Source organism: Mchenga conophoros, linkage group LG11 (assembly GCF_057382185.1).
Source record: "Mchenga conophoros isolate Kocher_MC1m ecotype Shallow Benthic linkage group LG11, M_conophoros_male_GT1.1, whole genome shotgun sequence".
Classification (NCBI taxonomy): domain Eukaryota; kingdom Metazoa; phylum Chordata; class Actinopteri; order Cichliformes; family Cichlidae; genus Mchenga; species Mchenga conophoros.
This window is the reverse complement of record NC_140536.1, coordinates 21,931,293-21,946,457: the sequence shown is the minus strand read 5'-3', so window position 1 is coordinate 21,946,457 and position 15,165 is coordinate 21,931,293. Positions and strand designations below refer to the sequence as shown.

Here is a 15,165-nt window from a genome sequence, read left to right as displayed (position 1 = left end):
CGGTTACACAAAGTTTGCATAGCATATGTGTGCGTGGAAGGCAGCAGTGCAAAATTCAGACTTGTAACAGATTGCTTTTCTGGCATTGCAAAGGGGCTAAAGCAACCCCTTTTCCAAAAATGCAGTGATGTGTAAATCATTGCATTGTGTGCTTGTAGCAAAATCAAAATGAGGGCAACAATAAAATCTCAGCGTTTGTTGTCATTGTTAAAAATAAAGACGTATTATACTAAATTTTCTATCCCAGTATTTTTGGATACATAGATTCAAAGCTAAAAAACCTTAAACCTGATCTGCTGTACTTTATTGCTGTACTGCTTTCTAGTGGGAAGGGGGGAAAAAGATGAGAAATATTTCAGTGATTCAGAGCAACGACCATTCTTTAGTAAGTGTCTTACACGCTCTTGTTCTCCCAGCACTAACCCCACAGGGTGCTAATGAAATATCTATGTTCATCCAAATGTCTTTTCCAAGCCCCCTGGCCCATTCTGACACGACATGTGTCAACATGTGACTTCACACTTCAGCTACAATGGCTTCCCCAGAAATTGCAGTGGCTCAAATTGAATTGCTTTTTGCTTATAAGGTACCAAGGGAATGCAAGTGTTGAATTATTAATATTCATTTTTTTTCCTTTCCTTGTTCTTTAATTCTTTCTGAGCCACAAGCAATAATTAGAGTCTTGCCAAATTACAAAAGTACCTATAGAGATCTATTCACATAAAAAAGCAAAATACATCCTGAGCTTTTAGCTTGTGCACTTGGTTCATCATTTTGTAGGAACTAAAGCAACAAAACAAACAAACAAAACAGTTAACAGGCTGGCTTTAAAAGGATTATCCAGCAACAAAAGCTATTTAGGTCTTTTGAGGTTTGCCTTATGATACAAATACCACTTTCCATGCCATACTTAAATCCTACTTTATTTCACCTTAATAAAGTTATCGCTTTAATCAGCTGCTGTGACATTATCTTTATGTGTGGGATTGAATAAATACTTAAAGACGCTCAGTGGTACTAATTAAGAATCCACTCTTCATTACTTCTGTCCCTCAAAAGGACCTGATGGCCATCGACCTTGAGCCCTATCGCTTCTGTGGCGTCAACATGACTGGTTTCCGCATCCTCAATGTGGAAAACCCTCAAGTTGCTTCCATTACAGAGAAATGGTCAATGGAAAAGCAGATACCACCTAAACCCGATTCAGGCCTGCTGGAGGGCATCATGACGGTATGTGGTATATACTTTTGAAGTCAGTCTTAAAAATCTTTAATCTTGTGTGGTTTGGTACGAAATTACTCTTTACCTCAGGAATTATCTCTGCAGTAAGCTCTTTATTTTGGTCTTGTGCTTTACTGCTAGGCTTCAGCAATGACTGAAAAAAAGACAAAGAAGTTCATCTTACACATGGCTATCCAAAATTATGTGTATATAATAAGAACCAATTATCCTTTGAGATGTATTCATCACTCTTGTTCAGTTTAGTTATTGGGACATTGTACCTTGATACATAGTATATTTTTAGGAAAACAATAGAGATGTAATCTTAATAAAGCTCTTTTGGGGTAGAGTGGAGCAGGATGCTTACAGCGTGAGTGCACCAGCCACACACACACATAAAGGAAACGGAGACCATGTTTATTTTTTACTGTTCTCATCAGTAGTATAAATAAGGCAAGCAAATCAAGGTTGAAGGTTGAATTATTAGTTAGTGTATAATTGATGTGAAAATAATAATAATTAGTAGTAAGACTAACGGTGACTCAACTGTTTATGTCTTTGTAGAGTCTTTAGCTGAAACAATGTTCACCCCTTATTCCAGACAGATGCAGCTCTGACCTATGATGCAGTCCACATTGTTTCCGTCTCATACCAGCACGCTCCTCAGATGACCGTAAACTCACTGCAGTGCCACCGCCACAAACCCTGGAGATTTGGAGGCCGCTTCATGAGTTTCATCAAAGAGGTGATGGGGCATTGGCCTGTTGATATTTGATATAAGTGTTTATATAGAAACATAGTGACTGAGTGGTGAAAAGGACTACGGTGAGCAGAGTGAGAGCCATGTAGTCGTGTGGGACTTGGATATTTACCCAGCAAAATCAATCTTATCCACATACAAAGTGAACCAAGACTTGATAGACACATCAAAGCAGCATTGTTGTCAGCTTTATAAATTCCCTGTATTCATAACCTATTTTCCAGAAAGCATGTACTGTAACCTTTTGAAAACACAACTTGTGTAATCGTCTCTTATTTCATCTAACATGAGGCCCTGACAGTGCCTCAGAATTCAAAGACGAGTCTGTGCAAAGTGAGAGATTAAGGGTGTGCAGAGATGCTACTATTTGTATCTTCATTTTTACAAACAACAGAATCATTTGTATCTGTGTTTTTCACGGGTGTGGTCGTGTGTGGTGGGGAAGAGTTGAAAATGTCAAGTTACATTTTTCTCACTTAAGAAAATAACTCCAGTTAAAGCAAATTTGAATGACTGTACACAGGCTTTACTTTCTAAAGAAGATTCTACAACTGTGGGAAGCCTTTTTTGGTTATTTGGCAAAATGGATGTGTTGGTGGTGTTTGATATATGGTCAATATTTGTGACCAGTTTGTGACTAGTCCTGTGGTCAGCTTTGGTCACTTTTCTTGTAGGAATCTCAAACACCACTATGATAACGGAGAGGAAATTTTCTATGTACATTATAATAACTGACCTGATACCCATTCACTCTTTTATACAAGAAAAGTATTCTGTTACGTAGGGCTGTTCGATATAACGATATATATCAGATGACGATATAAAAACGTCTATCGTTTCATTTTACGCTATCGTTTGTTTCGTGGTGTTGCAAAATAAACTGTTTACGACAATATTTTTTCATCGTTTTGATGGCCACTGTAGTGGCTATATTAATTTCTTAAAGTTCTCTCTTTCTCTTATATTTAATATAACCACACTACGGAAGGAAAAGCGCCTGTTTTATGCATTGTGGTTAGCAACAACGATGGTAACAGCACCGCGTGTCCGCTTGTTTATGTTCCACATAAACCTTTCACAATAAAGCTCAAGATCCTGTTGAGACTTTTCAAAATAAACTGAATCACGTGAAAGAGCAGATTATTTACGGATGAGAATAAAAAGAGCCACCAGGTGCTAAAAAATAAACTTTAGACTCAAACGTTAGAACAGGCTTTTCCCCGCAGCACGCCGTGTAATGAATACTCACAAAGAAAACGGCGGCCGTTACAACTTATGTCTAAAAATGTATAGTTTCATGCATCTGTTAAAACACTGGACTCCAGCTACATGACGCGCAGCTGGAAACACTTCACGCAAGACGAGCTGCCCGAGATTCGCAGAATTTACAGAAAATGTTACATCTGTGTGATTTATAACGTTATGGGACAATAGAATTCTTATATCGGGATATGAGATTTTGGTCATATCGCACAGCCCTACTGTTACGTAATTACTTTTCCTAAAAAAAATGCAGTATGCTACTTAATTACTCCTCAGAGAAAGTAATTCAATACACTACTCGTTATATTACAGTCATATTACTCTGTATACTGACTTGAAATGAACATAACTGCCAGTTAATGATATAATCCTCAAGTTACAGTCCTACACAGCGACATAAAATGAGGACGTACATTATGTTTCTTTGAAATTTGTTAAACCCAACGCTGAAGATAGGTAGGACAAAATCACAATAGAGCTGTCATTGTGGATGGTCACCTTCACGTGTTCCCCCCCAAAAAACAAAAAAAAACATGTTCCCTGTGTCATGCTGTTTCACTTACTCCACTTTGCCTTTAATAAAAGCAGCAAGGGAGCAACGAGTAAACAGTCTCTCTCATTAATGTATGTCCACTGATCTGTATCTGCAACCAAGCTGCAAAGAGAGGGAAGAGTAGACGTGTCTATAGATCCTTGTGTGGTCCATTTGTTGGGCAGGACAACCCCAAATACAGAGTATCAGTTGCCACTCCCTTTCTAGTCTAGATTACCAGGAAAATTAAGTGCAGAGAAAACATCATCTGGCTTGCAGCCTTGTTCAGTGATAAGCACAAGTGGAATTGGGGCTCCAAAGGAAAATAAGTATAACCTTTCTTTGCCCTAATGCATTGCTTTCAGAAAGAAAGTGGGGGTGTGTGGGAGGTTTTAAATGGCCACGACTTGTAGCTCCTCCAAGACTTTGCTTCACCAACAGATGGCATACTTGAAAGAACAAATTCTGGTCTGGTCTTTCTATAAATGGTAGTAGACTCCCAGTAAGCATTCAAATACAGTGTTATAGCCAAATCATCATCTGACTTTGCTGAACAGGAAACACTTTTTTTTTGTTTCAAGTGAAAATATAAGGTGGTATGATTTTTGAGTTGCCTGGAGATGCCTTTTTCTTAGTGGCAGGGATAGCAGTGCATGTGCTTATGTGTCTTGGACTTCCCAGCAGTACACTTGAAGAGACCTGAAATTATAAAGCACACTAAGACTGTATTTGCAGTATTTTATTTTCACAGATATCTGAGTTCAGTTCATTTCATTTTAGACGACTCTGTAATTAGAAATTGGATCATTTGATTCATAGAACAAAGGAAGACGGGTGAAGATGGGTAAACTGATGAGTGAAACATACATAAAACGGTGTAACTGTATATTAAGCAGTTTTAATTAAAGCTAATTAGTTTTAATTAAAGTTTTTAATTAATTAATTAAAAGTTTTTTATTGATTAACAGTACTGTATTATTACCTTTTACTCACAATGTTGCTGTTTTTAATCATTTAACAACACTAGGAATTTACTACATATACTATGCACTGAAATGTGATATATATTCTGTTAGTTTTTGGCTACACGTTGCCAACTGGAACAGGAGCTATAAAATCCCGCTGCTGTTTGAGATGCAGTAATAGACACAATTCTCTTTGCCTGCAAAGTCTGCACACCCTATATCTTACAAACGTCTGGTGTCTGTGTGTGTCTGCAGTATTTAGTTTAAAAAAATGCCAGTGTTAGCCATCTTGAAAGGATTAAAGTAAATTCAATATTATTACATGATTGTTCTTATGCAAACATCGTAAGTCTTAGGTTATGAAAGCTTAAACTCAGGCCTAATTTACGCTTACTTCAAGACAGGAGTGTGACATATTCTGAAGGTCGACTTCGCCCTTTCGATGTGATATGGCTGACGCATTTATGTCACTCTCTGAATTAGAGCTGCTTGAACATACCACCCACCTATATGGCAATAGGCCAGTGGGAATGAGGTATGACAGTGTTTGGACAAGCAGAGTGCCACAAATTTTTCCTTGAAGCCTCAATATTCTCATGTTCTGGCAAGCTACATGGTGGTTGGACAGCTATAGCCTGTAGTGTTGTCACAGTTTAGATTTTAAACATCAGAAAAGTGTTTATGATATGTAAAGATTCATTACCATGTACAAAGACCCTTTAAAAAAAACCTTACAATGCTGTGGTGTACACACTGGGGTGCAATCGCAACCATAAAACTAAAAGAGACAAAAATAAAATGAGTAGAGTTACTTCCTGAGTTTTTTATGATTGCTGCAATGGTCTGAGGTATGTTCGTGTATTTAGTACGGGCCTGCATGTATTTGCTTGTGCACACGTCTGTGGAGGTGGCAGGTATCAGGGAATCATAATAGGGGGCAGTTGTATGTTTTTCCCCTCATGGGGAATCAAGCAAAGGGAGACGGTTGTTAATTAACTCCATAGTCTGAAGGGAAAATGCGTTGGAGGCAGTGAAATGCAAAATGTAATTAAAAAAGAAAATGCAGCCTGTGTGATTTGTGTTTGTACTTTTGGTTCATGTCTGCGTGGGTGTGAATTTGCTTTCCGTGAACGTCAAAGTATGTTGTAGTGTGTTCTGTTGATAGGACTTAAACATCTTTCTCCGGTTTGTTGTTTCTTACTGTTGTTGACGTACCTTGCACCTTCTAGTTTTTGAAACATGTAGGAGCGGTACAATCAAAATATTATATACAGGTATATGGGTAGATGTGTACTGTATATAGGTGTCAGAAAGTAGGTATGCAGTAGCACTAAATTCTGGAAACATGGGTAGTTTGAGCTCATGCTGGGTAAAATATGTAGATATTTTGTCTTTCAGTCCCACTGGGATGGTTTGACGGGTCGACTGTCCTTCAACAAAACAACTGGTCTACGTACAGACTTTGACCTGGACATCATCAGTCTAAAGGAGGATGGACTTGAAAAGGTAACTATTGTTTAATGTAAATCCTTGTTAGATGAGGTGAAACATACAGCAATGTTTCACGGCAAGGAGTATATAAAATGTAGAATTTTCATCAAAAGAATATATAAAATTGCTCATTAAAATATATATATATATATATATATATATATATATATATATATATATATATATATGCATATTTCTGATTTTTTTAATGTTGAATACACGCACACTTGGCAATATCATTTACCTCCTAACAAGGAAGCAAATTCGCTGTTTCAACATAAGCATAAGTTAGTGGATCATAAAGCAAATTGGATTAGGGTACACATTAGGGTGTTAATTGCTGCCTCTCTTAATGATAATTTGAGGTGATGCCCAAAATGCTGTTTGGTGTTAATGAGCTGTATAAACATGTTTCACACAAAAAGGGGATGTGGGGGACTAAAAGGTTCCTACTGTAGAACTTATTTTATTATACTGGAAGGCCTCTGGATTACAACAGCTATTCTCTACTAAAAGGCTTTCATACATTATGAATACATCAAATAGGGATAAGTCCCATTATGACTTCTTCAAGTACTCCCTAAAGGCTCAAGAATATATAATAGCAGGGGCTTTTCAGCTTGTAACTCCTCTGTTCCAGAATGAAGCTTGTAATACTGCAGCTTTGAAATGATTCTTCTTCCCTCTTTTATTGGCATCTTGTCCTGCATGTGGTCAATTAAGTTGAAGCGCAGTCATCTCCTAAAAGTATTTGATGCCATATTAGTGCATTCTCATTGTGCATCTGACAAATCCCACTCTAATGCATGCTAGGGTTGATCCGGCAGCATGCTGCAGATTGCTGGAATTTTTTTTTTCCCCTTGTATATCCGTGGAATCGGCTTTGACTGTTTGAGCCTATTAAGATGTGGACTTTTTTCTCAACTAATCCATTGTAATTGAATATTAGCCTAAGTTTGAGCTCACGCTGGAATTATGAACAGGTTCTCAGACTACCACTTTCACTCAACACTGGCATGCTCAGGAGGGTGAAATAAATGTAATGCTCTCCGTGTGGATGCATGAGTAAATAACTTTTGAATCCAGTCTTTTGCTAATCATGAGCTAATTGTAATTGGGTACAATTAGAAAGAATTTTGCAAAGCTGAAAGCATTCAGATATTTTTAAATCTCTCTCCTGGAGTCCTGTTTGGTTGTGTGACAAGCTGTAACTAATGTGCTTTTCAAATTAGAGCATATGCCTTTATCTGGATTAGGCAGGGAGGACATTAACAAACATTTTTCATGCTTTTTTTCTGGGGTGGGGGTGGGGAGCAAGTTTTTAAATGGATCCACCTCAAGCACAAATCCCAGTGAATATTAAAAGCGCTGTCTCTAGTAATAGAGAAAGAGGGAAGAATGGGAGGAGGGTTTGGTGGAGAGCTCGATTTGCAAACAGAGATTGTTACCGACAGCCACAGGACTATTTGTGCTAATGATATGTTCCAGAGAGTGTCTCTACAATATGCAGAGTTTTTTTGCTTCAGGGCTTCATGCATGTATAACTCCTTTTATTTGTTCAAATCTCTTGGCTTATATGAGGCTGTACAGCAAAATTACTTTCACAATGCAGTCCTAATGGCATCCCCATTCTCCAACTTCATTTAAATTTACTGTGAGCTTGTTGTAATATTTGAAATATTCAATATTTCTATTGGTTTAATACACAGTCGTTTCTGTACACATGTTCATATTACATAGATTCTACATTTATATAAAAATGTTTTGATGTGATTTGATTTATCGGACTTATCGCATTGCAGTTCATTGTTCCAGTTTCTTTGATTTACCCATAATGCTTAATGCTTAACTAACCCCCTACTCCCCAAAATATACTGGCCTGCTAATAAAAGGTGACTCAGCCAATCATCTAATGCTGCCAGAGATGTGTTCAGCCTGGCACTAATGTGGGAGATGGTTGCCGGCAGAGTCTGCTAAGGTCATTGCTGATCAACAGAAAAAGAACACTTAGCTACACACTTTTCCTTTTGCACAGGTGGGGAAGTGGAGTGCGTCTGGAGGTCTTAACATCACAGAAGTGCCGAAGCGAAAAGGGATGAACATCACGGATTCTCTGGCTAACCGCTCCCTTGTCATCACCACCATCCTGGTAGGTCACCTGTGTTAGCCTGGCGTAAAATATGCCATACCCTTCATACCTTCCCAGTTGTCCGTCTTATAGATAACACATTGCAATCCAAGCCTTGCCATATATTTACTTCTTTTCATTCTGTTTGGTTCACTGCAGACTAGAATTCTTCAGGCGTGCTTTATACTGAATATACTGCACTATAAGGAAGAGAAGTGGCTGCTAGATACAGTAATATGTTGTACTGACAATTCTAAAAATAACACAAATACTGACACAAATCATAGATATGATAGTAGATATTTTTTTTTATAGCAAAAGCAACTACACAACACAGACCTGTCAGTTTTGAGAAGCCCTGGGGCAAAGAAAAAAAAAGGAAACAAAAGAGTCAGTGCTACAATAAACTATTCCTGAGAATGCATTAATTACATGTTCAGATAGAAAGAACTTGGCAAGCCCTCCGCCAGATCCACATTACCTTCATTTGTACAGTATTGTAGATTCCCAGTGGTATGTACTTAACACTGTCACTGGCTGTTGGGGTCTTTGTATAGCTATCAGGAAGGTGCTTGCCCAGATGTTCGCCTGTACACCCCTTTGGGACAGCTACACAAGCTACAATGATAAACACTGTTATTAAGCCTATATTGGACTACAAAGCTATAATTATGAGAAGTGAGGTCAAGGTGGGATATAATTAATGCCTATCAGGTGGCATCTATGTTAATACTGTCTTATACAGGAGACATGAAACAAGGATTTTAGTGCTATACTAAAATATACTAGCACTAGTAGTTACAGACTCATTTCTGTGAGAGTGGTGTAGATTTTGGATTTTTTATCTGCACTTCATTTTCTTCTTAAAGAGTATTTCTAACATTTTCCAACATTTTCCTTAATTTGCTTTTTCTTTGGATATCATTTGTTTAAGATCATAAAACTGACTATTTTCAAATTGCCGAAGAGAGCTCCAGCTTTAATATCAATCTCACGTCTTAGTGTAATGGCATTGCATCAAACTGATTCCAGTGAAGCATGGAGAAGACGTCTGACAGCTTTATAGTGATAACTTCGTAGAAGAGATTAAGGCACTTAATGTGTTTTTCCCCTTACATTAATTGTTTGCACTCCATTGCCTGTAATGTCTCTGCGCAGGCCCACCTTCCTTCCCTTTCTGTTATGCACGCCCATGCTGCGATTGTGAGCATAGAACTGGTATAAACACTTTGCTTTGAGTTAAAACCTTGGGGAATAGCAAGAATTGGAAGGCTAGAAACAGATGGTAATGACTTTCTCCCTTAACATGCAAACTTTTTGATCAAGTTAATTGGACAACTTGAGCAAAGTTTGCTGCTAAGCACTTGCTCTTGGAATGCATTGTCATCAAGTATTCATAACTTATTATTTATTTAAAAGGTCATCCCGATTGTAATGTCCAAGTAGCTTCATATTTTGTAGACAAACAAAGATCTTGAGCATTTACTGAACACTTTTATGGGCATGTAAGTTTAACTAGGATGCGTAAAATAAATTATTGCCTGCTTGATACTCGGGTTGCTTTACACCTTCTTTTACAGACAACTGAACAGAATTATAAGTGTAAATTTTTATTTTTTATTTTTCCCACCCCTCATTTTCTCCTAAAATAACTTTCTGGGGGACTAAAAGAGTACTGTGACTTTTTTTTCCCTCCCCCTTCTTGACTACATCATTTTCTTTAGTGCTCTACCAGCTACAGCTGAGGGAAAAAATATAAAGAAAGGGGTCACCTTCAATAGAGAATCAATTACCCTATGTCTGAGCTCAGTTTGTAAATTATACATCTTGCTATTGGAGGCAGTAAATTGTATTACAGCTTTTGCATAAACACACCAACATGTTTTGAAATGCACAGTGAGATATGCTCGTCTATCTGGCAGAGAAATGGTAACAGGCACTAAATAAAGGAAATCATTTATGAGCGGTTCTGCGTTAGTCATTGTCACTGCAGGCATCAGCTCAGTTGCTCTCCCTTGGAGGTTGGTGACAACTGATGAAGGCAACACAGTGGCTATGTTCCATTACACTGCTGCATTCTGTTCCTAATCAAGCTTTTATACAGCTTAAATTATGAGCATCCAGGCAGGATATTACAGGCCAGTAAAGAGTGTCAGCTACCTGACCATAAAATAAACGGTGCACCAGCTATATAGGTCAGTGAGTGGGAGACAGTAGGTTTAGCTATTTGAACACTAACTAAGCTCATTGGTAATATAAATATTCCTTCTGTGTGCATTGCCATCACTATAAGAATCACTAGATGCTGATATAAATACCTGCAATATAATTTTTTTACTTTACATTACCATCTTGTTTTAGCTCGGGTCCCGTTTCTTTAATACTTCAATGTAGGAACAACCTCAGCCTTCTTTCAGCCTATATCCACACTGTGTACTTGAATCTGCTGTCACTGCCTGTTAAATGCAACAGCGACTCGTCAGCTCAGATCACTTTGCTTCAATTAGGTTCATGTGCTGAAACAAATTGAAAAAGCTGACCTCACCATTGCTTTTCATTTGATCTTTTTGGTCTGAGCAGGAGGAGCCATATGTCATGCTTAAGAAATCTGACAAGGCGCTGGTTGGGAACGACCGTTTCGAAGGATTCTGCATCGACTTGCTAAAAGAGCTGGCCAACATCCTGGGCTTCACGTATGAGATCCGTCTGGTGCCTGATGGGAAATATGGCTCCCAGGATGACAAGGGCCTGTGGAACGGCATGATTAGGGAACTTATAGAACATGTAAGTTTTACTCCTTGTTGACGTCTTTTTTTGACCAGAAGCATTATATGCTCATATGTGCATAATAGATATATAGCTGTAATCTTTAAAAGACAAAACAAAGCAATAAAAAAAAAGATACGCCTACCAGAACCTCCAAAGCTTAAGACAAAATGAGGTATGTGTTTAATAGAAGCAAAAACAATCAAATTTGTAATTTTATAGTGGTTATGAACCAGACTATTTTTTATTTGTAGGGAGTTTTTAACAAGAAATCATTTTATTATCAAAGTGTAATGATTTAAACTTTGATTTATATGCTCCAAACAGTCTTTCGCATCATCATGCGCACTTACAAAAGCATGGCATTGAGCTGAATTACAGGTTATGTCCTCCATGTGGGCAGTGATATAGTTATGATTGAGTACAAGTCACAAGGAGCCTACAAAGCTGTCAGTTACATTTATGGCACAATTATGTCAAGGTTGCCTAAAAGTTACAAGTGTGTTGATGTCATTTAGTAAGACAGGCCATTTTGTTCAGCTGGATAAACCACAGATCTAGGATGAGCACGTAACGCTGCATAGATTCAGGGAAACACAATGGCAATCATCTTTCTGAGGGATAGCGACCAATCGTAGCTGTCTATGTCAAACTCAAAGCCTCAGTGGCCATGAAACTGCTTCGCATCGAAGCGATGGTGGCAATTCTCTGCTGGCATTTCATAAGTGTCCCTGTCAGTGCTCTCTCTTTGTCCTCAGCCCCATCGGGTCAGCGCTGTACTCAGCTGAAAACTTGTAATAGCTTAAGTGGCATTTAGTGCAGGGAATCGTATGGCAGGAGTCAATGGCTTGGTGCTGAAAGGGTTGGAAAAGGTGGGCTCCCACTGCAGCACTTTATTTCTCCGTCCAAGCTTTTTGCTAGATCCGTGTTGATAACAATAACCTTTAGAGGAACAAATAGATTACCAAAGGGAGAGACAGCTGGCACGAAAAGGAGATGCATGACTCCATCATTAAACAACACATACGTTATTGGTGCATTCTTTGGTTTCAAAGAGAGGACTCACAGGTGGCCACAGAGTCTGTTCATCTGCTTCCAGCCAAATAAAATAAAAATAAAAATAAAAAAAAAACAGTGCAAAACTGTGGCATCTGGTGATTACGACCTTTGCACTCAGCTTAAATATGAACATAAGCTGTTGAACACACATAAACAGCAATGTAACACCATTTAGTCTATAGCTACAGAAAGTGAGAAATTCTTAAGTAACAGAGATTGGAAAAAGGAATAGATTTAAATGCTTTTATGATGCACACATATGGTCTATTTTAACCTTTTTATACCTATTGCTTTTGTAAATAGCAGCAGAAGAGGAGATTGGAATCTATACTGCTGGTTATTGCTTTTACTGCTTCTTATCACATGGCCAAGGATGCAAGACGATTTTTTTGTGGATTTTTAGTCAGTTCTATTTTGTGGTCTAGTGCTTTCCTTACTCCACTGGTATGGATAAGATGATCGTAATTCAGCAGACCTGAAACGTAAACGTTAAGGCAAGCTCAAGAGATCTGACCCTGAGATGATATGGGAGAACTGTAAGGATACAGATTTCTTCAAACTATACTGCAGCTGTATTTTTTCTTTGCTTTGGGTCAAACTGAGACATGCTGTGCAGAAAGTTTCTGTTTTTCTATACATGCATTGGAAGGAGGATATTTCTATAAAACAGATAACAACAAAGAATGTTTTCACCTCTTCTGTTTCTCTCTTAACAATGAGATACAGAAGGTAGCTGACATTTTTTATCTTTTCTCTGTGTATTTATAATTACTTTATGTTAGCCCCCCATTGCTTCCCCTCTTGTGATACAGATAGATAAGCTGTATAACAGTTTATTGCGGCTTAGCGAGATAGGGTCTTAGGTAGAAAGCAGGGAAAATAGTTGGTTTTGAGTGATAAAAATAGTCCTGAAGCACGAGACTTGTACTTTTATTGCTATCAGCTTGCCCACTGTACCCTCAAATCATCACTGCATTGCATAATTGCACAATTGTCTGTTTAAGTGAACAAAATGCAAGTTTTAGTGTTAAATTCATTCATCCCTGTAGCTTACAGAGATTTTCACACTGATAGCTACATGTGGCAGAAATAGAATAAAACCCGTATATATTTTTTAGTATGAAAATGAAAGTCAGTTATGATTTACTCGCCACAGAATTGGAGACTTGAATGAGAAACTGCAGTGTTGCCAAGTGCAACGATTTAGCATTGTGTAACATGTAGCGCTTTATTTTCCTCTGTGCAGTCACAAAGCTCACTGCAGTGCCAAAGGGCATTGTTTAGAAGGTGCTAAATGATGCAACAGGCCTTGTTAAACTTGATTTAGTCACAATAGATGATCACTTTAATCATGCTGTGATGCAAATGTTAAAGGCGTCCTTAACACATCATTTGTTTCTGTCATGGCAATTAATCTTTGCTTCGACAGATACACTGGAAGATTATAGTCAGCCCACTTCCTCTTTGTCTACATTGCTACACAGTTGATTAGATTTATTGCACAAGAAGTAGTTACCCTATTTTCAGTTAAATAGCACATTTTCCAAGGCCTCAAAAATCTTATGATCAGCATATGCTAGATGGACAGGTGTCATTTTGATTGCTAGTTATTTTTATCTTTAGTTTTGTATTTATTTATGGTGGTGACAGTGACAGACCCATAGCTGCAAGGACAAAAGTTCAGCTGCCACAACAGCAAAAACATGTCCCGCCTGCCAAGGCACCCTTGAGTAAATCACAGTTACACGCCACAACACTCTGAACCTTCAGCTGATGCAAAGTGACAGTTTCTTGATTACACCATCCCTGCCTCATAATTAACCCTTTGTATATTTCGAGACTACATTGTATAGTATAAGAGGTACATCTATGCTCATGTGCTTTGTATGTATTTCACTGTGCATTTATTTTCCACTAGCGGTTTTTTAAATGCATGTAAAAGTGGCTAGGCATACCATATGTGTTATCTTCCCTCAGCATTCCTATATCAGAAATTGCCGCCTGTTATCTTCAGTAACCATTGCATAGTTCAGAGGAGGGGGTTTCTGCAATTAGAACCCACTCTACTGAAGCAACACACAGTATGCACTTCTATCAGCTCTAAATATTTCATAAAAGGCAGAGATGCACCAGCTGTGAAATTCAGAGCCCATATTGATAGTCACGTTTGAAAAAAAACCAAACAAACAGTTTGACCAGAAGCAGACATGGATCTATTTATTTTTCTCACTTTTTCCATGCACTGGAAACAAAGAAAACTTCCTGATGAACATAAATCAACTTTTTTTAAAACCCATTCAGCTTTACGCACTATCTTTAAAAATACAGTGAGCGTGAAATTGATGTGACACAAGAGATAAACATCAGCCACTGCCATCAGAAAACATCATTTTGTTTGCAGATAGGCTGGTGGCAGCTAACAAGGACGTTTGCTGCAACCAATTATCAGTGCATCCGTAATTAAGAAAAAAAAAAAAAAAGGTCAACATGGCAGCAACATATGTCCATCCTATGCAATCCTTATAACCCACTATAAAATGCAGATATTTGGTACTAAAAACTACATCCAAGTGTTTCATCAAGAAATAAAATGTTGGTTGTTCAGTTATTACTAGTTAATGACCTTTTAGTGTGCTATATTTATTCATTTGCAAAATACCAGTAATAAATAGCTACAGACTAAGACTGTTATGCACTCTGCGTTCTGTGTACATTCAGTGGGCTGTAAACATGTAGATCATGATGGTTGTAACTTTATGAATCCTCGAGGCTGTTAGGTACAGAACACCACGACGCCCACCATCTGCAAACCAAGATAACACCAAGCCATGTGGCACATAGCAGGGCACTATCAGGTTATCTTGCTTGTGCCCAGTTTGTGTTGGTAAGCACAAAGCAGAACAAGGACAGGCGGCATGTATATTAGCCCTCCATAGGGATCTGTGGAATCGCATGCTGGCTGACTTTACGGTTGAGTGGC

General features: G+C 38.1%; 1 protein-coding gene across 4 annotated transcripts in view; it reads left to right on the top strand.

Annotated features, from left to right (window-relative positions):
- grik3 (glutamate ionotropic receptor kainate type subunit 3) overlaps nt 1–15,165 on the top strand; it is a 96,903-nt gene that overhangs the window by 62,899 nt on the left and 18,839 nt on the right. For all 4 annotated transcript variants that reach the window (XM_085291469.1, XM_085291470.1, XM_085291471.1 and 1 more), the window contains 5 exons: nt 1,060–1,230; nt 1,823–1,966; nt 6,140–6,247; nt 8,268–8,381; nt 10,941–11,144. In XM_085291469.1, coding sequence (XP_085147595.1) covers nt 1,060–1,230; nt 1,823–1,966; nt 6,140–6,247; nt 8,268–8,381; nt 10,941–11,144 — 741 coding nt within the window. The remainder of the gene's footprint in view (nt 1–1,059; nt 1,231–1,822; nt 1,967–6,139; nt 6,248–8,267; nt 8,382–10,940; nt 11,145–15,165) is intronic.